The sequence below is a fragment of the Trematomus bernacchii genome, unplaced genomic scaffold, assembly GCF_902827165.1.
Source record: "Trematomus bernacchii unplaced genomic scaffold, fTreBer1.1, whole genome shotgun sequence".
Lineage (NCBI taxonomy): Eukaryota > Metazoa > Chordata > Actinopteri > Perciformes > Nototheniidae > Trematomus > Trematomus bernacchii.
The window spans coordinates 5,471,758-5,499,412 of NW_022988098.1; the positions used below are offsets into that span (position 1 = coordinate 5,471,758).

A 27,655-nucleotide genomic window follows, 5' to 3' on the forward strand; every position below is an offset into this window, starting at 1 on the left:
GCTTCCTTGTTTGTTTTCTCTCGCCTGCTAGACACGGCCGATGATATTGAGCCGTGTTGACGGCGCTCCTCCATTCATGCCAGATGAATCAATCACTCCTGCGTGCTCCGCGGCCCCGTTTAGTGCCGACAGTCTTTTCCACTTCAATCAATTCTTTCGGAAGGAGGTTAGTGCTTTTCCTTCCATTCATTAAGAAAAGAAAAGCCCACTTAAAGCAGCTCTGCCAGCCACTTTGGCAGGGAGATCTGCAACAATGAAGGATTGTCAGCTTCCTGGAATGATATTAGTTTGGTTTATTGGAGGCAAATATAGATAGACTGCATTTGTTGATACGAGTATGGAAATGTACATTTGTAGCAGACGTTTTACATTTGTAGCAGAGGTCTAGTTCACAAACTCTGTTGAATTAGTTTACATAATTACATTTAGAATTCATGTAAAACAAAACACAGTATGCAAGACTAAATACATTTGTACAGCATGTAGGCGGCTTAGACATCGGGCAGCAGTAGCAAGAGTGTTACATAACTCAAGGCTAGGGTTGCAACTTGCTATTATTGATTTTTTTGATTGATGTGTAGAATATCAGAAAATAGTGAAAAATGTCCATCCCAGCTTCTCCATTGCAAGAGGAGATCTTCGAATGTCTTGTTTTGTCAGTCCTAAACCCAAAGTTATTCCCTTTATTATGATATAAAACAGAAAAGCAGGAAATCTCCATATTTAAGAGGCTGAAAACAGCTTTTACTTCCTTTACTTACTTGAAAGATCAATCTATTACCAAAATAAATGCCCTTTTCTTTCAATTAACTCACTAGTTGCAGATTTACATATGGCAGAAGAAAAAGAAGACTGCCTCTAATTCCTTTACTATCCTTTAATGAAATGAGACCTCAAAGCATACACTTGCTCATTAAAAAAATCATTATGAAAAAAAGGACTTTAATGAGCTCATAAACTCAGAGGAAACTATTCTTTATAGACATTAAGGTCCTCTAAACGAGCTCTAAAGATCATATAGAAATGAAATCATTAAAAAAACGTTTCTTACAATAAGCCTTCAGTCTCTCAGGTGACTCATGCAGAGGAGTCACTCAGTGAGATCCTCCTGAGTGTGGACGATGAGCAGAGGGTTCCTGCGAGGACTCGGCTCTAACAAAATCCTGCTGCTGCTGCTGCTCCTCGCAGATGTTGCTTCTGTTTTCGTTGCGCCGCCGCCGTTCGCCCGTGAACTCGTTCTCTCCTCCGCTGTGAAGTCTTCGGAGATGTTCAGCTCCTCTGTCACCCGTTCCCCCAGCTCCTGGATCAGCTGTCTGGATCCTTCTGAGGCTGAGGGGAGGGCGTTCACCTTATCCTCCGCTGAGAGAAGTGTGCTCTGCTGGGGGAGGGGAGAGGCAGCTGGGGTGTGTTGGGACTGTGGAGGGTTGTCCTTAGATACCTCCCCTCCCCCTTCTCCCTCTCCTTGCCCCTCAGATTCCTCGCTCTCATCCGAGGAGTCGCTACTACTGCTGCTGCTGCTACTGCTGCTGCTGCTGTCACTGGACGAGCTGCTGCTGTCACTGTGGGACTCTTCCTCCGCCACCATCTTCGCCGCCTCCTCCAGCTCCTCCAGTTCCAGCTCCAAGTCTTTCTTCTGCAGGGAAGCTTTCTGCAACGTCGCGGCCAACGCTGACATCTTCTTGGACCTGTGGAGATAAAAGAGTGGGAAAGAAGGAGAAGTTAGAAAAGGGAAAAAAGGTGACATCAAACTACAACTTCATCAGGGAGAGATGCTAACTGATGGACTGGGCTCTGCGTATGAAAGACATAGCCACGGGATAACCATCTACAAATCTAATACCCATTAACCATATCCCATTCTCATCTGAATACTAAGTAGAACGCGATTTGCCGAGGCGCGGGGGGCTCAATGAAATATGGAAATATGGATGTTTAATAATGTAGGCAGATGAGCTGCGCTGATACGCGGGGCTCTTCCCCTCCCCCACTGCCGCTCTCCCTGCGAGAGGTGACAAGAGACTGAGAGGGATTACAGAGAGAGGCAGAGCTCTCCCCCTCCCCCTCCCCACCCTCGGCCAGTACATGCAAATTTGCACACTTTCCCCTCTCGCATTATGAGAGGCTAAGCCAACAGTTTGAGGCAGCGGCAAGCAGAGGAACCTTTCACACCAGACAAGATGGGATTTTTTTATGATTTCACGAGCAGCCAACAATTCCTGAGAATATAATGGATGCCAGGGAGAAAAATATATCATTTTAGTGTGATTTTAAATGGGATAGTTTACCCAACAATCAGGCTGTTTTCCACTAAAATAAGCGTGCAAATGCAGGTTTTATTTAAAAAGAAGTGTTAGACTCGGGGGTTGATTTATATAATCTCCTCGCTGTCCCACGTGCATTTCTACTCCTCAAGTTCTCCGGCTGCCGAGACATCGGTCTCGAATTTACAACCTCGTAAAGGCTTCACCGTGATTTAAGCCTCAGGGCATGACTTGATGTGTTTGCCTTTCAATTTTTGTTTTGGTGTGTCATGTTTTACGAACCAAAAGCGCCTGTTTACAAACTAAACAACGTCAGGTAGCCGTCAGTGAATATCTGTCACTTATTCAGCCCATTTTTCCCACTTTCAAACCACCGATGGTGATTATTGGAAACAGTGAAAAGTCTTTTTTAGGGTTTTATTTCTACGAGTTTTCTGCTGGAGATTTGAGGAGAGTATAATCATTTTACGTTTTAATACAAAATCTATACTCACTTCTCACACGTCACATAGAACGGCTCCATAAAATGGGCAGAAAATTGGCGTAACCACCTGGATGTCATGTTTCTATCCCTGCTGATGGAGTAAAGGCTGATAAACACCTGTGACTTCGGCAGAGTCACGAAGGGTTTGTCACCTTTCACACTGAAGACAGAAGCCAGACATTAGTGAGGTGTTCTGTCCATTAGCAAATGTTCCCTATAGATCGGACCCAAGAACATTTAGAGAATAAATCCAGTAGAATGGAAGCAGGTTCCCCCAAACGGCCCGGCAGTTCTGCAGAAAGCCTGACTGCAGAACAGTCAATAAAAGTCTGGACACAGAGTGCTTCTGAGCTGCAGCCTCACAGCTCAATGTGTCCAGAGATTAAGAGAATGCCCTCATAAAGCAGAACATTAAACAATGTCTCCGTCCCGTAGCCCCAGTTTTATCACCAGGGAAGACACAACACAACTCCTTGAAGAGTGAGGCTGGGTTTTATTGCTGATGAATTTCCTTCCACAAGGCCCCTTTTGTGTAAAGCCATCAGATTGTTCGGAGGCCCCCCGCCTGCACATTATTCACACTGGGATGCCTGCCTTGCTGCCAAAAACTTAAGTGGTTGCTATTCGTCCCCCGGTGCGTTTAGGGTGTGTGTGCTGCCCCTATTGCCATGGTGATTACAAGGTGACCTCTGCGGGTCACTGTAATTCAGACCATTCAGGGTGGGATAAAGTGTGTGTGTGTGTTGAGGGGCTTTTCACACTGGGCTCCCGGTGCCCTCTCTGGCCCAATTAACCCGCTGCCGAGCTCCAGGATGGCTCCTCATTACCGTGCAGTCCTAATGAGCTCCCTATTCTGGAGAGTAAAGTGTTTATGGGAGCAGCGTGTAGGGGCTGTGTATTCATTTAAGACCTCAGGAGGGACTGTGTAAACAGATCTTATCGTTCTAGCACATTCTCCTCTGTGCACACAGAAAGGAATAAGCTGGGGATGTGGGAAAGCAGGGAGATGCCCTTTCTCACATGCACCTTAATCCAAGAGAAATGTTTTGGCAGTTTTCTGTGTCACAATGTGGCAGAATTTGGAAACAGTAGCCAAAGTCGATTTTCCTGCTAAGATTCTCGGGCTGCGTGCCAAGCTCAGAGTGTAGAAACATTCCCGTGGTTTCAGTCGTGGAGCTGTGAGTTTGGCTAAAATACACGACATTCTCAAGCTAGAAAATCTGTAAATCCTAAGAAATAAAAACCCTCCAAGAAACTGTGAAGAGGAATGCGATTGTGTCGTGCATTAAAAGGGTAAATATGCAAAGAATTACCCTTTAATGCATTCTATTGATCCTTCAAACATGTGGTGTAGCATATTCCTCTTAGCCATAGAGCTCTTATTAAAACACATGAATGAGCCACAGTTAGGAGACATTATTTATATATTTTGACATGCTTTTTAAGATATATCTCCAGTAGGAACAAATGGGCTCGAGGCTGAGTTACACACAGCGTAGGGTGTGTAATCATTGACATTAAGATAAAATAATTGCTGCCTTGATAACTTTAAGGAATTGTAAAATCCTGTCTCACAGTATAATAAATGGCTGTGCAATGATTTAGCATCTGAACAGTCTTCAGATTCTTGGCTCTAACATTGGACACTGTGGATAGTATTTCATGTTCTCTGTTACTTGAAGCTACTCTCCTCCACCAATGCAGTAACTCATTGTGTCCGCATCAAGCAGTGCTTTGGGGGTGAACACTACAGTCAGGAAGCAGTCGTAGTTGACTATTTTCAACAACATGCATTTTTGTTAGCATTTGCTAATTAACACTGAAGTATAACTGAGGCTACTGGGAATGATATGAGTTACCTCTGCCAAGGAGAAATGTTTTCGGGCTTGTTTTTCATGTCGATTTGTGCAAGGGCGTAGCATGGGTAGTGAAATAACCCAGTACATTTTAGAGATGAATTATGGGGCTAGTACTCCCTTTTTTAACATAGTGAGATGAGGCCAAGGTGCACGTGTCACTCTCTGAATGCTCTTATAGTTTTCCAGGTATTTGGCTATAAACCAATTAATGTGACATTTTGACCTGATGACTCGGCTTGCAGTCACAAGTTATTCCCATTTATCCTGTGGAGATCATCCAATAGCTGTAAAGACATTTAGTTTCAAACCTTAAACCTGAAGTTCATGATGGGGTTAAAAGGAAAAGTCAACAAAGTGACTATGCTACATTCTCTGCGCAACGTGAATGTCTGCACCAAATGTCAAAGCAATGCATGTAATAGCTGTCGAGATGTTTCAGTCTAAACCAAAGTGGTGGACTGACTAACCAACATTGCCATTCTTGACCATGGAAATAAGTCAACACAAGTTGTGTGAAGATGTAAACAACAGAAACCGCTGCATTCTTTGTGTAACTGAGTCCTGCGATTTTGTGGTTTCCATGTGCGAAGGCCATGAAAGATTGACACAACTAGAGCCTTGCAAAGCATTTTCAACAATGACAAATGGCTTTTTCCTGCAGTGATTACAGGTATCCAGACATTAACCTGAACTAATGATGATGAGTGTGTGCAGGCTGCTGCATGGAGCCAGTTTAGGGCCCAGGCTCTATAAAAGCCACGTGAGCGCTTCCTGTAGCGAGGCTCGAGCAGAAGAGCCTCCTGCTGCACAGCCACTTCAAAGACTGGCCTGTATTCTCTTTCCCCCGTGGGAAGTCATTATTGAGTTAGCATTGGGGAGGCGTGCTTGTTTTCTCTCCCCTCCCTCGCTCTGTGGTTGAAGAAGCTCGGCCTGCGGTGAATACAAAGGCTCTGTCCAGGAGGGGGAGGGATAAGGTTGTACACAATCCAGTCATTACTACAGCGCTGTTGTGGCTTGCCTTCATTAAACACAGGAGGGGTGGGATTTTTTTTCAAGGTTGGAAAAACTTCTGGCAAGACAAAGACGCCTCCATCTGCCAAAGTCTCCAGATGAGAATAGGATGTGTGTGTGTGTAAGAGGCAAGCTAAATTACAATCTGACATTTCTTTCATCAGTCTCATTGAAAGAGCAACTCTTTCAGCACGTCTGTGCTCTTGAAAACGTCTCGGATAAAGCTTGTCTTCAGATGTATAAATCTGTGTAATATGAGCGGCAGATTTCCTCACTGTAACTCACAGAATGTACCATTCACTGGCTGAGGGATAAAAGCCGACGCGGGGAGATGTGATCCGTCACTGTGACTGAACGCTGGGAGGTTCTGAGGCATTGGATGCCACTTTGATTCAAGAAATGAGAAAAACAGATGTATTTATTCAACACGCCAATGTTTGAGTTCAGACTTGGAGCTGCCTATGAAAGACTTATTGTACTGCACACACACTGATACACCATACATATCTGTTGACTGTCAACTGTGACATGAAGGACTATTTGTGATGTCTTTACAACCTGGGTCTTTTTGTTGTAGCTTTGAATGTCAGTCCTATCAGGTATGATAACCGTTAACTCAGCAACTTCCTTGCAAACTGGCGGCAGAGGGATTTCATGACAGACATTAAAGGTGTCTGTAAATGTGCATTGGAGTTTTCAGACTTTAAAGGTGGGGTAGGTAAGTTTGAGAAACCGGCTCGAGATACACTTTTTGTTATATTCCATGGAATGCTCTTAACATCCCGATAGCAATGAATATCTTAAGAGCTTTGACAAAAAAATCCATTAAAAAATGTCATCTGTGGAAGCCGTAGTACTGTAAAAAGCACGACCAATCATCTGAGCCGGCCCGGCTACCTTTAAGTATTGCTTACTATACTCACAGCAGTTGTACAGGCATACTGTTTTCTTATCAGCAGTTACCAGTTTGACTAGGCGCTATGCAATCTTCTGTAAACATCCCACTATAATTTAAAAGCTTTTGAATGGATGCCAGGAATTGTGGACAGAGATTATTGTTTCCCAGAGAAAGAAAGCCCACTGACCTGGGGGATCACCAGTTTGACCTTCATGGGTTTGAGCGAAATGTCTGGACAGCTATTGGTCGGATTCTCGTGAAACTTTATACAGACATGTATGTTCTCCTTTTGATAATGACAGATACTAATCCATGTTCAGCCATGTTCCTGGATCAAAATGAATTTGTTATCAACAGTATCTTCACCATGGCAGGCCTTGGTTTGGATTGCTCTTTCAAAAAAAGCCCTAAAGCTTTGGGTGTGATTTATAACACTGCAGCCTGGCAAGCTAAAGTTTGAATTTATACCTCACTGTTGGGATTGTGGGATCTTTACTACAAACTATATTCAGCTCATAACTCTGATTTTATAGTCTCTCCTCAACTTTTAATTTACGTAATCCCTTAGACATTAAAGCTTTGGAATTGTTTTAATAGTTGTTAAGAGTGTCTGCATTGCATTAAACGTGTTAATACCTCTAGAACTTACAGGTATTATGCCGTAGTAACTGTTTTTTAATTAGTATTTGTTTAGACAGAGGAATCGCCTTCATTATAATGCATTTGTAATAACTGGAGTGGGCACAGATAGAGGAAATTATGCAAATACAGAGAGTGTTTAAGATGAGCCTGTGTACTCAAGACAAAGAGATGGTGTGGCCTCACGCTGGGAGGAAATCTGTACTACTTATCCCCGATAGCCTGCAGACATTTGCATCTTTGTTCTGCCCAGCAGGGGCTCTCTGCAGTGCTGCGGCTAACTTCTGATGGAGCGCCTCCATTATCTGTTTCAAAGCCTTCAAGACGGGCGTTTGACAAGCTGTGTGGCAGTGCCTGGTGGTTCTAAGCAAACATCTGGATGTGACATCGGCTGTATCGTTGAGGGGGGGGGGGACATCGTGAAAGCTGCCTGGCTTGGCTGTGTGACAATTCCCCATTATCTACAAAGAGTAGAGAATCACACGTCGATTGCAACACCTGATTGAAATTCTGCGGGAAAGCTCGCCAATGCCAACGCAGGTGTTCCTGGGATGGTCCCATTTCTCAAATTTGGTAACTCTCTTAAATCAACCCTTCAATTTGCAATTTTCTGTATATCTGTAAATTATATACTATCATATGTATATACAGTATAGTATAAGCCTATAGTCCTACTACTGCAGTATTTTTGAAAATGTTAAAGAACATTTTAATCATCCAGAATTCTTTATATTGTTAATATTTGATATACTATTTTTCATTTTCATTTTGTTTTCAATTGTAAACTCTATTCCACTTTTAAATATTTGTATTTTAATGTTGAACACACTGGTCCCGTTACAAAATAATTTCCCAAATTTTGATTAATACAATATATCTATCTATATATCTATCTATCTATCTAGATGTTTTGTTTTTATAAGCTTTAAATCATAATGTTCAAACAACATGGACGCTACTTAAAGATGTGCTGTATTTGATTTTATACAACACTGTGATTCCTGTTTCGGAGGTCGTTCTCCGAATGTAATGGCGCGATCACATGTATCTTCCCAGTTCTTTACCACTTTTTCGGATTATCAACACTACCTAACAATGTTAACAAAAGTGAAATGTGTACATCAACATATATGGGGCTCTTTCTTGGCCCACGCTACACCATTCCAACAAGTTTCCCAAAAATGGTGCCAGCTGTTTTTTCTGAAAACCTGCTGACAGACGGAGAAACGGAGCCAAAAACCTAAGCTCCTGGGCAGAGGTAGGAATGAAAACACCTCTTACGCCTGGTAGCCTATGGGGAAAATCTGTGTAATAAGTGCCTTGTGCTTTACAATGACACATAGGTGTACTGAAGTGAATTGACCAGTCATGCATGAAAGGGGGGGGATGGAGGTTAACGCTGCGCCACCATGCCGAGTGTATTCTCAAGGCGTTTGACCGCAGGCCTTCCAGACATGCTGACCCACATGCTTGACCCTGTTGCCCTCAGGCGTTCACAGTTGTTTAAGCCCCAGGCGCTATTCCCTGCAGGGTGCTGCTGTCAGAGCTTCCCAAATCTCCCCACGGGTTGTCATGCTCACAATACTGAGAACAAATGAGCAGTGAAGTCCTGAAGGCTGCTTTATCCTCCCAGAAAACAAAAAGGAAAAATAATGTCAACAACTTAGTTTTTGGCAGTAAGCTTTGTTGTTTTTAAGCGATGCTGCACACACACATTCTTCTCTTTGTTGGACTCCATTTATCCAATGAAAACAACACCCATTGTTTTTGGGGGATTGCTCACTTCACACCTTCCATTCACAACACTTCAAGTCTGTCCATTCAGCTGTTGTGGCGCGAGGCTCGGCTTATCCCTAATTTATTTCTTGTAAATCTTCCAGTCTTTGGAGCAATGCAGGTTTATTAAATTCCCACATCTATTAGACACAGATTCCACATGCATTTCCCTTCTAATGACTTCATATGGAAACATGAATCTCACATCACTTCCCTCCTGGAACACTACGCTTGCCATGCTTCTTTTTTTTTTTTACTGCAAGAATCAAATTGACCCAATTAAAAAGGGTTGGGTGGATGGTTTCAAGTGAACCCGTTCTTAAAAAGGAGAGTTGTAGCTCTTCGGATTTAACTGTGTTACTGTAACACGACACCAGGCTTTAGAGTCTGTGCTGGCTCCCCTGCATCTACGTTGGCCTCTGTCCAAGCTATTTGATAAAAGGGAAAGACGAGAAAGAGAGAGAGAAAGTGAGAAGACTTGCTTTTTCTTTGCAGCCCAGCAGCTCTGCAGGGGGCATTGGCATCTGAGGACCCCCTAAAGGAAACCCTGAAACTAATATGCTTGTAATTGCAGTGCTGTAGCATTTGGAAGAACTCTCTCTGCTAACGAATATTGGATTTGGATGGGTGTGAGGGTGAACTAACAGGAAATGTGTGCTCGATTCTGGGCCAAAAACCATTGCGTGAAAACTTTGAGAGAACTGAGACAATGTGAAGAGCAATTTCCTTTTGAGGTTGCACTCTTGATTGCAATGTGCAGGACTCTGCTCTGTGTCACAGTAAAAGGGGGCCACATGCCCTGAGGCTTAAATCACGGTGAAGCCTTTACGAGGTTGTAAATTCGAGACCGATGTCTCGGGTGCCGGAGAACTTGAGGAGTAGAAATGCACGTGGGACAGCGAGGAGATTATATAAATCAACCCCCGAGCCAACAAACATACATTAATCGTCATGTCCATCATGCGCAGCTGATCGCGAGTGACAAGATACAGGGATTGCACCGGGGGTATAGATTACATCTCATCTTGCCGCTCCCAGAGGGGACTCACTTAGCGGAGGATGACAAATCCAGCGCGGAGGGAATATCTTGCACTGAAGAAAGCGATGCCTCCGCGATACGTCATCAGACATGTCAGACGACACAAAAGGGGGTGCCACAACAAACTGCATGTGTGATGGTAGAGATTTGGTCTGCGGTAAATGCGATCGTTCCACAACCGCAGAGAGAAGGCTGTGACGCTTTGCATTTTGACTGCAGGCTTCTTTTAAAATCTTACTCGTACATCATTGCAGAAAACCACTAGTGAGTGCGAATACTTGCTCTTTAAAAGTAGTTCAAGATAGAAGTGGTTTTACCTATCTGAACATCTTTCCCACAACACAACAGCTTACACTACTTTTATTGACAGGACAAGTATAGAATAGGAGAAACAATTCAATCACAGGTCGCTGGGAGGGCACGGGCTAATCCATTTAATGATCGATGCACAGGCTACTAGGAGTCAGCATGTGAGGTCAAGCTGACATTTCGTTTAGAGAGGAAGAGCGGAAAGGGGATGTCGTGACCCTCAGCTGAGAGGAGACTGATTGAGTTTTTCCAAGAGTTGACAGAGCTTCACACAGTATGATAGTAAGTGTGTCCTCTTGGCAAAAATACATCTTTCACACCCATTAGGATCCCAGCATCCGTAGCATTTTTCAGAGCAAGATTCAAGACTTCAGTTGGAAAAATGTAGAAATGAGAATGTGCGGAGGAGGAGGGGGAGGGGGGTTTGAGGTGGGGGGGGGGTGCTAAATCCCTGCAGACCTTTTATCGTGTCTGCATCTGGGCACCGAGCCTACAACATCAGGCACGCATTTTTCAACTGGGCTTTTTCCAGACGAGCACACCACTTGGCTGAACCCCGGCCAAGAGTAAAACAGAGCTCATTACTGAGCAATGCGCTCGCAGGCTCGCATTCGAAATGTGTAAGTAATTGTAAAATATGAACTCTGAGGAGGAGAGAGCGTTCAAACTGTATATCACTTGGAAGAAAAGTGCAGATTTTTGTATGTATTTGGTTTGAGAATGCTAGTGGAAGGTTACGCCCACGGAAGATATGAGCATGTCACCAACTTTCATATCAAGTGAGGCTCCTGATGGTACGTTTGACACATGATAATGGAGACGAGGGGAGATGGCTCATTAATCAATCATTTACCTTAACGTTTTCAATTAATACTAATAAAGCTATTTGAATTGAAGATGGAGATTGCATATCTAGGTACTCGGTCATTGTATTGTCTCATCTAATCCTGATGGATCATTGGGGCCGAGTGGCGCTTCCCTCCTCTGCTCTAGTGGTAATTATGTGAACATAAAAGGTATCCGGTGGACTTACTTGACCCTCTGGATCCAAGTGCAGTAGTCTGTGAGGTACAGATCGTTCAGGATGTAGGCCGGGTCGTTCTCTCGGAACACTTTGTGAATATCCAGCAGGCATTTGAGGACACCGGCTTTCCCTGGGCGAAGGAAAATGGAGAAACAGTGTTATTTGCGCTCAGTGTTAAGGATGACAATGCACTCCAGCTGCTGGCAGACTCAGCATGCATCTAAAGGCTGGCAGTCATTGTTCCATACATAAAAGCCGAGGTAAGGGATCAGAGGAAAATCCCAGCGAGCTGCGGAGTAATTTGATCTATACGGTTTAAGAAGTTCGTTTGAGACAAACTCTATTTTTGGTTCAATTTGTCTGTTTAATGGGAGCTCTGCTCAGACCTTCTGTCAGAAAAATAGCACTGACTGTTTTTGATGATTCCTGACTTGACAGCCATTAAAGTCTGCCCATCCAACACCATTATAGTCAACATCTGAATCCATTTAGCCTGTGATCTCACAACTGATCTGATCTGAAGACCTGATTTATATATGTTTTGAAGAAACACAGACATTTTTACTTTAGGGCTAGGAACATTTGTTTCTGAAAATCCTGTCTGATCTTTTTTTACAGTAATATCTTGCCAAGGCTTGTAGCCCAGACTCAACTTATAACACAGTTACAATCTTATCATGAAGATTGTGTATTATTGATTTGCCAGCCACTCCGACTCACAGCTTAAGTGTTTGAACTATATAAGTATATTTATTTTTGCCACTCAACACCTCCTATGAATGGGTATTAGTAGGAGATATGGAAACAGCTGCTGTGTTGACTGAGCCTACTTATGCTCAATCACAACACTTTCAGGGATGACTTTGTTCTCCCGCCCTGAATGCAAATGGCTCCTGCTAGAAAATATATATTTATGCAGAAATCATACAAAATATCTCAGCACATATAACTGAAACTTTCTGGACACTTAGATACCAAATAAATAGCTAGTTGAATATTTTTGAGCTTTTGGATATTGTTGAAGTGATGCTTCATAAGGAATACTTTTCAGTTAATCACCAGACTTTGGTTTTCATGCAGAAAAATGTGCCTTAGTTCGGCTGTGAACCATTTAATTCAAATCATCAAGACTTTTATTTTTTCGGATCCTTGTTACCTTGTAATTATCGAGGCAGGCAAGTTCTCTTAATAAATTCAAGGTAACACAGGTGAGTAATTGATTTTTTTTTTAAATGGTAATTTTGAAGATGTATTCATTTAACAACCTAGAAACAGCAGTAAAGACACAGTTTTACAGTACACAACACTACTTTGTATGTTAATACATAACTACACATCTAGATTTGAGATATTGAGCAAAGCTATCAATGATAATTATAACAAATATGGTTTATAATAAATCTTGTAAAACATTCTGGCTATTCATCCATGTTTTGGGGGCTTCATAGTTACTGTAGTTCCAAAATCATCAATGCACTGCCATGCTATGCTATCCTATCAAGAACAAAAGTCCATCAAATGTTTAAAATATATAATTGTTATCAAGGTTTTGTTTAGACCGGGTAACAGGGGCGTCGCGACCTCTTACTTTTAGCGTAAGCCCGCATACCAAAATGCCAGAAAACAATATTTCTGTTCGTCAAAAACTGTTAAATTACTAAAAAAAAATCATGGTTATCTGTAATTAACACTTCATAAGAGTAAAAAAGTGCACTATTGTTTTGAGGCATTCCTCAATAAAATATCTGTTTTCCATTTAAGCCCCGTCTTAAATGTGGATTCTGTCGAACATGATTCAGTGTGGTTTCTTCCAGCATGTGATGCAGCATGCAATCAATTGCAGCTTCATCATGGTTGAAATAAATAATCTGCCAGAGTATGTAAAATTTCAAACATGTTTTATGGTGAGAGCGCTTTGCTGTATATGACATGGTTTACGTTCGACACCTGCACTCTGACTCTAGAAACATGTAGAGAGATCACATTGGCTAGCATGCTGCAGCTCTCAACACCAACAATGCATCACGCAGAATCTCTATTTTTTATTCTGACAAATGTTGATTCCCTGAAGAATACATCCAGCCAAACTGCCACAGCACTTCTCCCTCCAAACAGGCGTATACATAGCCTCACTATGTGGCCGGAAATCCACAGAGGGACTGAAAGATTTCTCCCCTGCACCTCCAGAGCTGGTTGGCATTGTCCAGAGAAATTCCAGTCCAATCAAAATAAACAGAGAACCCGCAGCGAGGAAACCCTTCCACAAACATTTGGTTCTCATTTAAGCATGGGATCGTATGCGGGGAACTCTGCCCTTTACTTCAGGACTTGGATCATGTGAGGTAAAAACAAACTGGCTTCCAAGATTTCTCAGGGAAGAATCCCGAGGGAAAGGAAAGGTTGGTCCCAGTTCAGCTCTTTTTAGTAACTGTTCAGTAATTATTGGTGAAATGCCCAAGAGAAGCGAACAAGGTGTTTTAATTAGGCAAGAGTAGGTTATTCAACGAGTGGGAAAGGATGTACAACCCATGTGTACAACAGTAATTCCTTCAGGGCTGCAGAAGGAGCAGCGTTGCATAGATGCAGTAGTGGGTGTTAAGAGTGACAAAAAACAAAGCCTGTTGTGTCTTCTGGACAAAAATGCAGATTCCCCAAGTGGAAGTGAATTCCCCCCCCCCCCCCCCCCCCCCCTACTCAATGCTTTATTTCTAAATGAAATGAGTACATCGATATCTTCCTCTGGCTTGAAATCTTTATCTCCATGTGAACAAATGCTTAGTATTGTATCTCACACGCTAATTAGATGTTATCTTTCGGTCTTAAGACACCAATTATCTACTGGGCGTGCTATTATATCATACTGTCTGGTAGAAAAGTGTAGTTGGTGGGTAGTATCCAGGAAAGTGAACGTTTTTTTTAACCAGCTTAACAACATTTCCCCATTTTTCCTATTTTACCACTAATCAAAATGATGTGGATTAAAAGCAGGAGAGGCACAACTTCACACAGTATCGGTTTTATGTACCAAGGAAATCCAGACATGACCGCAGCAAGGACATAATCTACTTCAATGTGGTTCAATAGTCTGGTTCAGTTCGGTCCAACTACTTTACAACAATGCACAATGTCCAATATCAGCAGCTGCTTTCATACCCATTCATTCAGTCTCGTCACACACAATCCATGCATCTCATCCCATCAGTGCCGTGTTCACGCCCTGCTCTAGTTGTAGAATTTCATTACTCCTTCTCGACTTCCCTTTAACTGGGTCAAAGTGCTTATTTGACCCAGAGTTTGATTAAATTCCCAAACTTTCCCTGACCTCTCTGAATTCCAGAAGACATTCAACAACCAGTGTTCAGACCAGTGACTGAATGATTGACAGCAAAGACCTGTGATGGATTGATCTGTTAGAAAGGATCACATCTGACATTTCTTGTCACTTTTTACGGCTTTAAGGAGCTTAACATTGAAATAAGGGCTAGTCAAGTGTTTGTACTGGCTAGCTGATTTAGCTCGGGGGGGGGGGGAAAAGATCCTCTGAATCTACAGGCATCTCCTTACCAATGTAAGTTAATAGAAAAACATGTTTTGGGCCCAATGGTATCACATGATTGACACAAAAGTCGTAGTTAAGCCACTGCGAAAATGTGCTTCATCAGCCGACTCGCTTCCTCACTTTGATCATGAGATCTTCCTTCAAATGTCTTAACTCCGCTCCCCTGTACCTGCCCAGTAGCTCCTTACTTAAATCCACTCTGGCAGCGTGGATAGTATTCTCAAGCAGCTCCTCCACCTGCTTCCTGAGGGCTGTTCAAATATTTACCCCCCCCCCCCCGATAACATTTCCTCGGAGGCCTCAACATGCACGCTGCCGTTAATGGGTTTGTTTTGCTAATACCTATGAATGTTTGCTTTCGCTGCCACTTAAATGAAGTGCCTCAAACATGGGGCATGCATTGCCCTTTGCTTTATCCTGACACATTAATGAGTGTGAAATGTAATGCTGGAAGGAAACACTCTCAAACACACGCCAGGCTGAATTACTGTGGTGTTACAATTCATTAAGGAAAACCCCTATTACTCATACTTCACTTGCGAATAATGAGGGTTATGAGTGGTGAGTGAAAAACAATAAATTGCTCGTTCCTAAATAAATAGAGACAAATAAACAGCCTCTTATCATCTGGCAAAATTAAGAGCTAAATCAGTCTTTTAAATCTTGGGGGGAACATGAGAAATCTCGATTTTAGTAAGTGTTCCTGAGGTAAGAGAAATTAGGTGAGGGGGAAAAAAACTGACTGCCGTTTCCCCGGCTCGCCCGATCAACTCATCTCCCTACTTAATGAGGCGTGGAAATGCTAATCCGGAGCTTAAAAGGCCTTTAATTTGCTGTCAGTTACCAGTGTTAAAATCATCACAAGCTGGATAATCTCAGCCCTCACACATCCTGAGTGTGTGTACACTGCAGTGTTTCATCTGTCCGCGGGGGCTTTTGATTTAAAGATTACTCCGGGCTTTGAGATATCAAAGTCAACAGTCCGTTTCAGACTAATCCACATTTCTCTCCCAGAGGAGGTGGGGCCACTCTTAATTTAGTGGGAGGAATATTACTTTTGCAGCATTAGGGCTGAACCCAATAGTAAGAATCAATATGCCAAACGATGATACATGTCTTTGCATGGCTAGTCATTCTGTTTAAACCCAGCCTTTCTGCACAGTTGCAGATAAAGATTATGCGACACATATTATTCCTGTCTAGACCACAAACATATCAGACAGGTTTATAATGTAAGGGGAAATGGTCTCATTTCAATCTATGCAGCTTTCTACCAGGCTGTCTGTGCATCTCACGGGCGTAACGACGAAACATTTATTTACCGGCAAATTGTGTAAATGCATGGTTAATCCCTGATTAAAAAAGGCACAGAATAAATGTTTTTATATACAATTTGCAACCAAGATTGTGCTTTCCGGCTCCGGTTTCTAATTCCAGTCTCTATCCCTCTCTCTTTACTTTTGCAGAGCAGCTGGGAAGCAAACACGGGGGCTTCTTGGAAATTGTGGAGCTGCAGAGTTTATTTATGCGCACACTGCTAAATACATTTCCAATAGACAAGTTTACTGCTAACCTTTATTCTTGTGTTGGCAATTCTGATCGCCAACACCTGTCTGCTCTGAGCTCAGCCACCGTAGAATTAGATTCCAACTTTTCTGACTTCCAACATTTGCAATTTCACCAGGGACAATACAAAAAGTAAAACAATTATTACAATTACAACTACCTGTCTCAAAACTGTTGTTCCACTTGAAGTGAGGCACATACCTGTTTTAACTCAGCAGCAATCCAACAGCACTATTAATAACATGCATATAACTACTAATAGCAAAATACAACTACGTTTAATTATTTTCAAGGTCATGATGTCATAAAATATGACATTCAAACCCTCATTTGGAAAACCTAAATTTGAAGCTTTGAATGTAAAAGTTGACATTTGGTAAAGCCCTACACTGAATGCTCATGAACCGCTCCTTCATGATCGTCAAAGTGTCAGGAACGCATCATGCTGATAAGTCAAGATGTCTTTACACTAGCTTAAATCGACAATGTGTGCATGTAATGGCGCGTTTCCACTACACGGCCTCGCTCGGTATGGCTGGGCCTCGTTAGGACTGGCTCACTTTATGGCGCATTTCCATTACAGTTTAGGAACTGGGGTAGTATCTATAGTAACGCAGTGTAGGCGGAGCCGTGACGTGATCTTCAGAGAATCCCAGAAAAACAACACAGCCGTTAGCTGTTAGCACTCAGAGCTCACAGCTCCTCATATATGTTCAGAAACTAGACAAAAGTTAAACAAGTACACACCACAGACTGCCTGTGTCATGGCGAGTACAGTCGCTGCTTTATTTATGTCTGTATAGGCCGTTGTTGTGAGTGTGGACGGTCGGAGCATATACTGCGTTAGCTTAGCCAATCTCCATTTAGAAAACACGCATTTTAAAAGGTTTTTCCCCTGCCGTCTGTCTGCAGACTTGACAAAGCATTAATTCATGGTTTTTACTAACCGGTATCAGTATGTTGTTACTTCGGCATCATTTTGAAACGTGTATTACAATTAAATCACGGTCAAATATGTCCATCTTGTTGTAGATGTAGCCCCCTTGCCAGCGATGCTCTCTCTAGTTTAGCATACTCAGCCCGACTCAGCCTCGTTGTCTCTGGCCCTAGACCCGCGATTTTATGAGGCCAGAAAAACTGTGAATTAGGACCCGCCGGCCGGTACTAGGCCAAGTGGAAACGCAACCAAAGACGGGCCGCTGACGTCACAGCCCTCTTAAACCGTGCTCCGCACTGTAGTGGAAACGCGCCATAAGTGTGTGTGTGGCGCTACTCGTCGACTTACCTGACTGCAAAATCTTAGTCGTGTCCCGAACGGCCGCAGACACCATGGAAAAGTGTCTGTAGAGCGGGTAGCACAGCACCCTCCGTCCAAAGGACACCAGGACGTCCTGCAGGGAGCTGTACGTCTGCAACACAGAGAGCATGAGACTCAGCACAAAAACAGACCATGTTTTATTGAATCAGAGAAGAATATGTAGTCAGACTGACAGTTAGGGTTTGGTTCAGCTATATATTTCAGCCCAAGCATTTATCAACCTCTCTTTTCCTGCTGACTGGCTCCCATTGGTGTGCACGGCAGTCGCTGGTGGTGCTAATTACTCCTAACAACTCCCCATTTATTGAGCTGGCAAAATAGGGGCTCACAACTCTTAAACACCTCTGCAGCCCTGGCCTGTTAATTGCTGCTTCCTCTTTAATCACTGCCTCCCCTCTCAAGAGTTTCTCCGCACTAATGGACACACAGCCCGGAGACAAGAGGCACAGATTTCCATCTCCTGCTTCTTTCTCTGCCTTTGTGGCTTGTTAGGGATGTGTTGCGAGCTCGAGAGTGCGTGTCATACGGGATCATGCTCTCCCTTGGGCTTTTTTAGCAGGAGTGTAAATAAGGTAGAGAAGGAGTCACACCAGCGCAGTCGACTGAGGACAAGTAAACATGCAGCAGACGGAGGGGGAGGGATCCTATTTGATTTATATGTATATAGACTCCTCAATTGTTCACTTACAACATTCTCTGCAACTTTTAGCTTATTGTATGGATTTGTCTTTTTTTTTACATGCATATAGTTTACTACCACTGTTGTGCAATAACAGTTTTGTGCAAAATGTCAATTGGAGAAATGTATTACGAATGTTACACTTTTTAATTTAAATGCTATGTGAACGCCCTTATCTAATAGTGTTTTATTTTGGCTGTAACAATGTAATCATTCCCTCTGTGGGACAAATAAAGGTATTCTGATACTTCATTGATCTTGCAAGATAATGTTGCACTATTTTATTGTGCTCAGTTTTTTCTTGCACTATTTAATTTGTGTCTTGTTTCATGTCTTATATATATTGATGTTGCATTGTTGGAGGAGCCTAGGACTTTCATTACCATATCTACACTGTTGCTACTGTGCATATGACAATAATTTGAATCTTGGAAAAACAAGGTGGTGAAGGGGGGAATGTGAATGTTAGGCGAGGGAAGAGAGATAGACAGTGAGAGAAAAAAGAGATAGCAGAGGGGGAGGAAGCTGATTTAACGGTGACACAAAGACAGGCAGGCAGTCAAAGAAGGAGAGGAATCTATTGTCGAGCACAAGGTGACGGGAAGAGGAAAAGGAAAAGGAAAAGGGGTGGGGGTGTTTGAGTGAGTTGGCCTGTCAATAGCAGCTGACAGCCGGCTGACTGACTGACAGTGAAGAGCTGCCAGGTGGAGACTCTTCTTAACTCCACTGTGGCAACACGGCAGAGAAAGTACACACTGCTGTTAGGGTCTGTTCAACACAACTCCTCTAGGCAGCATCACTGGCCTGTTTATAATTAGAAGGATTCGATCACAAGTGGTGACCATGTGTGCACGTCCGACACCTAATGAGGACGCTGTGGGCCACATCTGTAGTGTGAGCTCACATGTGTAACATTAATGAAGGAGTGTCTTTTTTCAAATCTGTCTTGGCAGATGTGCACAACTGTTGTCAGTGAAAGCGTGAAACAACTGGCAACAACAAACCTCTGGAGCACCAACGATAACAGAAGGAAATGCAATGGAGGTGTTGAGCAAACAACTACAATACATACATTTGAATAAGTCTTTGTTTTTATTTTCCCATTTTTGTTGAAACATACTCAAATAACTATGTGATTTCAGCAGGGAATGTAATGTGCCACGAAAAGGTGCTTTCTTAAGTCTGTGGAATATGATATGTAAAAGGAGCGTTTATATAATGCTATTCCATTCTTTGCAACCCATTCATACAGAGGCTGCCATACAGAGAGCTACTGCTCAGGGAAACTAACATTCACACAGCATTGGCCATGCCATTGGGTGCAACACATCAACATGTTGACAGCAGGGCTGGGAATCAAACCACCAACCTTTCTTTGGTGGACTACCGCTATACCTCCAAAGCCATAGTGTAGAATGGGACATCTATTCAGCATTGAACTTTTTAATTTAAAATGGTATATTGAGACCTATTTAGAATTGAACAAATATTGTTTATTGGGATTTTGACAAAACATCTGCAGGGCATAGTGTGAGATTATTGTCGTGTTTCGAAAAGTGCACAAGTAAGAAGTGTTGCTCTGGCTGGCTTTGCATTTCAAATAACATACATTGCAACAACAAGTGTTGTCTGCATCAAGTTTAAAAAGTGATGACCTCAGCTACAGAGAGAGGAGGATGGGGCTGTTTTGGGTACCCTGTCTTCATAAAGAAAACATTGCCCATCATTTTTTCCTGTTGAAAGTGTTATGAGACAACCGTTTTCTTCGGGTTATACGGACGATGACACTCTCCAGTTGAAGCATTGGTTGAAAAGAGTAAGAACTGCATTAGGGCATATATAGTTCTTAGTATAAAGACTGACCTGAAAAGCAATCTGAAATCAAATAACTTTTCATTTCTGGGTCACTTGTTTGTGACTTCAACAGCAATGAGACAGCAACATAGTTACCTGGATATAATTAGATTCAAGATCCATACAAGTAGTACATGAATAGCTCAACAGTTACTACTGGAACACCAGGATCACGTACGTTATGTCTGTCTAGTCTTGCAAGAGGGCAATCAACATGAGAAATGCAATGCCTTCCATTACAAATGCTTTAACTACAAATCCAGCTTTACATGAGAAGCCTTCTGATGACAGGCATGAGCTGCAATCCATATGAATGTAATCTGGGTGCATGTTGATTCAGGGCTGAGCTCTGAAGAGGGTCTTTGTCAGGTTTATTTGCCCCAATGTGGTGATTAGGGTCAACCACTTCCTCAGGCAAGGCCTACATTACTGCTAATGCATGGTTTCCTCTTCAGTTTGACCACAAACTGGGCCTGCTAGAGTGAAGACATTTGAAACAACACTGCAGAGTTGCTCCAAAAAGCAAACCTGCAGATACACAGAGAAATGTTTAAAAAGCCAAATGTCTGTCGCTAACATCCCCTGTGATCAATCACTTTGTACATCAAGGGGATTCATCGTTATGGCCTTGTTCCATAAACCCACTTTGTGGAGTAAACTGGATAACTTTGCAGAGAAAAACTTTGAACCTCCTCAACTCTGGAAGTAAGAAGAACTGTTCCAGGTCAGGCTGTACTGAGCAAAGTTATCGAGATCACTCGAACAGACATCAAGAAACCAGATAAGTCTGCATCAATATTAAGAAGAAAGTGTTTCTCTAAAAAGAAAGGAATACTTTCTGTTAAAGTATGGAACGAGTTCTTCCTATTGATTATTTCTTAATAAAATAGATTGGATACATTCTAGTCAATCAATGTTTTGATTGCAGAGCTAACTTGTGATTATTAGCAGAATAATAGTTATTGAAAAAAAGTATACCGTGTTATTTTTATGTTGCATTTTTGGTTTGTTGTACTTGAACAGTCTGGTATCGAGAATACATATATTTTTTCAGAAGTTATTGAAGTCTTACAATAAAGTAACCTGTTATTTCAAATGGGGCAAGGGTTAACTGGATCAAATGTATACGTCTGCATCCATCGAATAAACAAAAAGAAAACCATCTGACCATGAGAACACTTGAATGCTGTGTTGGATATACACTACACTAATGGCGCATTTCCATTACAGTTTAGTAGCTGGGGCAGTAACTATAGTAACGCAGTGTAGGCGGAGCGGTGACGTCATATTCAATGCGAACCACAGAAAACCAACATCAGCCGTTAGCTGTTAGCACTCAGAGCTCACAGCTCCTCATATCTGTTCAGAAACTAGACAAAAGTTAAACAAGTACAAACCACAGACTGTCTGTGTCATGGTGAATACAGTCGCTGCTTTATTTATGTCTGTATAGGCCGTTGTTGTGAGTGTGGACGGTCGGAGCATATACAACGTTAGCTTAGCCGATCTCCATTCAGAAAACACGCATTTTAAAAGGTTTTTCGCCTGCCGTCTGTCTGCAGACTTGTCAAAGCATTAATTCATGGTTTTTACTAACCGGTATCACTATGTTGTTACTTCGGCATCATTTTGAAACGTGTATTACAATTAAATCACGGTCAAATATGTTCATTTTGTTGTAGTTGCCAGCGATTCTCTCACGAGTTTATCATACTCAGCCCGGTTGTTGGCCCGGAAAGAACCTGGATTTTGGAGAGCCAGAAAAACTGTGAAAAAGTACCCGTTAGCCGGAACTACGCCTAGTGGAAACGCAACAAAAAACGGGCCGGGTTTGGCACGGCACGCTTAAACCGTGCTACGCACTGCAGTGGAAATGCGCCATAAGTGATAATGGAGAGCAGGAAACAATATAAAAAGGTGAAACATGGTGCTGTGTCTGTCAAAATGATGTCTTTTATCGGACCACTTTTCCTAGACGCAGCCACTATTAGCCACAGAAAACGGGAGCATTGAACGATTCCCTGCTGTTTTAGCATATCAATGTAAAAAGCTAATTTCAAGAACATTATCAATAGCCACCAGTGTGAATGCAACTCTTTTTTATGCAAAAACTCTAAAGATAATGTTGCCCTCCTGTTGCGCACATGGTCTTAAACGGTAGAAAACATCAAGGAACTATTTCTAATGCAAGTCACACAGCCTACACTCAAGTGACTGTTTAGTGGCAGGTTGTGAGCAGACAGACCACACACACTAGCGTTTGCTCTTTGAATTGGTAACACCTGTTCCTGCTTGTTGAACAGGATCCAAGTAACGATTAACAACTTCCTGTAGATCCCATTGGAGGCCGGTGTTAGTGCCATTGATAGATCCTGTACGGTTAGCTTCAGACAGGGTTCTTACACCTTTTCCAAAGTCAAATTCAAGCACTTTTCAAGCATTTTCAAGGTGCATTTTCAAGCATCTTACAGCTGTTGTAAATTACATATTTATATACACATACTTATACTCAAATGATTATTTCCCTACCTCACATTAAATCAGATGTTCTTTATGCTATAAACAACCAAGGACTTGGACAACCAAGGACTGTTGACCTCTGGGTGAGTGCTGCTTCCTACCTTCACTGGACTAACAATGGCTAATCCCAAACTGTACTGCTTTTTTCTTGCGTTATTCGCCGCCTCCCTACCCCCCTCCTGCACACACACTCGCGAGCTTCCCCCAAACCAGTAATACAAACGAAAATGTGTCTTCGGGTCAATGTGACTGATTTCGATAGAGCAAGTCACATTTGGTTTAGGCACGAAACATACTACCAGTAGAAATACATTGCTTTTAAAATCGTTCTGTGTCGAATCAATAGATTATATTTCGTGACTATAACATGAAATGCCGTGAGACTGGGTTGAATTACAACAATGAGTGCTTCATCCTCTGAACACCACAGGAGGGCGACTGTAACGCACATATTAACATAGGTGCGCTCCTCTGAAATGATTGTCCCCTGCAATTATTATTATCCCTCATCGAGTTCGCTATTCAGCTTGCTAACGTTAGCTTAAACAAACGTAACATGCAACGTTAGCCTAATACAAAATGCTCTACTAAGGCGTACCTTTCATGTGGCTCGTCAGCGCAGACTCTCCCATCGTGAACAACTGACATTTTTTTTTTTGCAAACTTTGCAGGAAGCTACTCGTGGGCTTGACCCTCGTCTTAGCCATGGCTTGTATTTGTCTTCTGCTAGCCAACGCTCATTGAAACTGCAACCTCCTGGCATACTGTCATCTATCACTCTCATCAGAATGCCCAGGTCACACGTAACAAAAACACTTGCAGGTCACGCGCATAACGCGGGAAGGCCGGAGCGGAGCTGTTTTATGTAAAAGCGAAGCAATTAAGCGCGCTCCGACTTCTTTATTTTCTTTTAATCTAAAAAGCGAAGTAAAGCATTTACAATTTCAAGCACTTTATCCCAAATTCAAGCACCATTCCCAAAATTCAAGCACTTTTCAAACCTTGAAAACACCTCATAAAATGTCAAGCATTTTCAAGGATTTCCAGCACCCGTACGCACCCTGTTCAGAGCAAATATCAGCCTCTTAAGTGTGTTCAGTCACTGATGTCAACATACAGTATGTACACAGAGTGAGACCATGTGTGCATGTGTGAGTCTCAGCATTCACACATCAATATTCACCTCAGGAGTCTGTCTAATGATTTTATAACACATCCAATCTGTAAATCATGTGACACAGTTCAAACAAATGTGTTGAATGGCTGCTGCGGAACAATGATCAAATGCAACAAAGAGGATAATATAAGAGGTGTAACTTGTCACTATGGCACTGTTAATGCCTGTAATTGACAAATGCGTCTTTTGTAATCCGATAACAAGTCGACAGCTCTAAGTACAGGTGTGAATTTACAATCTTTAAGACACCATTCAGACAACGCATGGCTACATTCTTTAGTGTGAATAGGATCATATCCTGGGCCACATTGAACGTCCGCCTGCTCACTTTAAGACCACTGCGGAGGCGAAAGAAAGTAAAAAAAACGGGCAACCCTGGTTCTAAGGTACAGGGGACAACTACCAATCAGAAGGTTGGATGTTTGATCCAAAGCACCCGCATTCAACATGTCCGTATATCCTTGAGCAAGATACCTAACCCCCGAGTGTGTGAGGGGGTGAACGTCACTCTTCCTGAGTTAATTGTACATGTTAAAGCACTTTAAGGGGTTACAAGCGCTATATAAATAAAGTCCATTCAGTTATGTCCAGGACGTTGGGAACTGTGTTTTTTGGAGGATTTCTTTTATTCTTTTAAAATCCTGGTATTTTTGGGAGTATTTTTCAGGTCAAATAAAGTGTTTTTTGTAGTGTTATAGTCATGCTGTCTCTGATGTGTTGGTGTTTTTGTTCCGGTGCTCTGCACAGATGTGTCACTCGCCCACCTGCTCTTATGCCTTTGGGGCCCAGTGTCAGCAGGACCCCGGGGAACGTCAGTGGACAATAACAGTATATGTTTATCCTCAGAAAGTGCACTTTAAAATCCCAACTTCACTTTTTCTTTAAATGTACGGTTTATGTGAGAGAAACAACTTAAGGGTTTGAATACACCCAAAAACAGTTTTACAGAAAAATTATTTTACAGTATGTTAACGCCAGGGCTGACCATCACCTTAGTCATAATCACATTGTTGGTATTTTAGAGAATCACAGCTCAACGCATTAAAAATGTTTTGTCCAAAAGTTTAAAATACAAACTATAAATTATGGAATAATAGCCTAGTCCTTTTATCCCTTTTTATGTGTTTTTCTCTTCTCTAGTCATAAAAAATAACATTGTTTAACGAGCAGTTCCTTATCAATATAAAAGTAATTTGAAGAATAAAATATTTTCCTCTGTGAGAATCTCATTGTTAACATATGGGGCAATCCTTTGAACACTGTTCTCCAAAAATCTTCTATCTCGCTGGGATACAATTAAATGGTAATCATGCTCCGTATTTTCCATGAATATATATTTGAAAATCAGAATCTGTCAATTTGCTGGCTGGTTAAAACTAAGGATGGGAATAAAACAGACTTTTTATTTGGTCATCTTCAATTTCAGTAATTGATCAATTAAAATAGAGGCCGTTGAACTTTCAGAAACACTTTAGTAGAGAACAGCCTCAGTCACGCCATGCCCAAATTTGATTGGCACAATCAGCAAGTTGATACGTCTTGAGAAAGGTCCGTGTGACTGAGACGTGGACTCTGACAGAGGTGATAAGTGTGTGTGTGTGAACTTATGTTTTCCTTTGAAATTTTTCTTTGAAATACAATCGGCAAGGTTGCCAGTTGAGACCCAGCAGCACGCCGGCTCTCTCACAGCAGGTTGGCAACAAGTCCTGCCAACATGTGCTCTGAATACACATCTGCAACCTGATGGAAACCAGTTCCATCTGGAAATGGGTTGCAAAGCAGGAGAAGTTAAGCCTGAGTCAGTTGCATAAGAACTGGAAAAAAGGCAACCCATAGTGCAACTTAGCCTTGAGAAACTAGTCTCAAGGAGAGATGAGGAGCGGGCTGAAGAAGTTTCTGACTTTCACACCCAAATTTGCTTGTAGTTTTTAGCAGCAATCAACGCTGAGTCAAGGAACATCACTTATTAGACTTCACACAGGACCCTCAAGACCCAAAGAAATTGTATAAATGACCTTTTTCAATGGGCAATCACTCTTCCCAGGGCCTGTTTTGTTGTTGTTTAAGAAGGTTGAGAGGACATCTGACCAGGAACTAACAAAGAAAATCTTGGTTCACTAAAACTCTTCCAACTGTTCAACATATCAATTGGTCAATTAAGGGAAAATGACAGCACATTATTTTAAGATGAACTGAATCGGCCGTAATTATTAAGCTATTTGCAGCATATGAAATCCTTTATAACATTAGTATTATGTACTTACATTTTACACTTAAATGACAGACTCAAAGTTAATCAACCTTGATACGCAACAGGAAATCGCAAACTTTAGGCATTATAGTAACACAATTGTCAGGTCTGAGACAAGGACTGCTTGTGTGTGTGTGTGTGTGTGTGTGTAGTAAATAATTGTAAAAAGCAATATTCTGAGATTGAGAGTAACAACCGCCATAATCCAACCAATAAGAAACGGTTGGACAATCGCCCATTGACCAACCAATGAACCAACTGACCAGTAGATGTCAGCCTATTACATATGGCTCTAGCCACAATTCAATTAGCAAATACATAAGAATGTAAGAGTAAACCCTTCACATCTTATTTCCTTGGGCAGTAACTGACTCACCTCCAGCCAGCAGAGAGTCCCGCTGAGTTTTCTGATCGTCCACGGTGACTCTACCTGCGGGGGGGGAAAGGGACCACTTATCACCACAGCAATGACAGACAGGGGAAATACACAGTAACATAACTCTGATGGGATAACATCATGTTCACTGCAAGGAGCAGGCTAGGGGACTTGATCTCCAAATTAAAATGTTCTCATGACGGATCTTGCTGTATCAAATATCTCTAGTCTTTCATTCACACGCGCTGTGAACTGTCTCTAATGAAATCAGGCCGGCTCACCTCTCCTCTGTGCAGCTACCTTAGCAGAGTGACACAAAGAGGCCCCGGACTGAGCTCTGGGATCTGCTGGTAATCTCTTAAGGCTTTGAATGAAATGGAAGGGGGTCTAAAGGATTTGAGGATAGAGGGCTTTGTCATCCAAGGCTAAGTGCTGCTCAGGAGGAGTTGTCTCTTCCCACACACACACACACACACACTCACGTTGTGCTCTCCCTCTGTAGAGCGCACTTCATAGGAATATGTCAGCAGGATGTCCACGAGGCTCAGCCACACTTGGTTACGGGACGCCTTGTCCAGCAGGTAGGAACGGTTTGTGAATTTCCTCAGCTGCTCCTTCTCGCCGTCGGTGAATGATACAGCTGCAGGAGAAAATGTATAAAAAGACTTAAGACACTGAACTGCAGAGGAATCCAGTAGTGATTCAGATAATCCTTTTGTTTTGGACACACAAGATTTACATGGACAACAAAAACATTGGCACGCTAAAGCCACCATGTATCCAGAAAAAAGGCTCGATGTTTCATTATGGCGCTGCTGTGATTAACACAGCTTAATAATGTGGATTTAGAGTCCTGCGTCTTTTAAGATGATGTCCACACTAAGCCGGCTAAATCTGAGAAAGAACCATTTCTCTCAGTTTTGGCCTTCTGTCCACAATAAGCCTGTCATTTCAAATACAAACAAAAACGTCACGGTTTACTGTGCTCTTTTGGAAACGTTGAATGCTCCGGACTAAGATATTGACAGTACATTTTTACCAAATATGCAATAAGC

The 27,655-nt window shown here is 42.3% G+C and overlaps 1 protein-coding gene across 1 annotated transcript in view; it reads right to left on the reverse strand.

Annotated features, from left to right (window-relative positions):
• Window positions 1-278: 278 nt before the first annotated feature.
• Window positions 279-27,655, reverse strand: part of shq1 (SHQ1, H/ACA ribonucleoprotein assembly factor) — a 40,615-nt gene continuing 13,238 nt past the window's right edge. The window contains exons 8-12 of the mRNA XM_034121949.1: window positions 27,083-27,240; window positions 26,601-26,654; window positions 17,711-17,834; window positions 11,310-11,430; window positions 279-1,685 (exon numbers count right to left, since the gene is read on the reverse strand). Coding sequence (XP_033977840.1) covers window positions 1,091-1,685; window positions 11,310-11,430; window positions 17,711-17,834; window positions 26,601-26,654; window positions 27,083-27,240 — 1,052 coding nt within the window. The 3' untranslated portion in view covers window positions 279-1,090. The remainder of the gene's footprint in view (window positions 1,686-11,309; window positions 11,431-17,710; window positions 17,835-26,600; window positions 26,655-27,082; window positions 27,241-27,655) is intronic.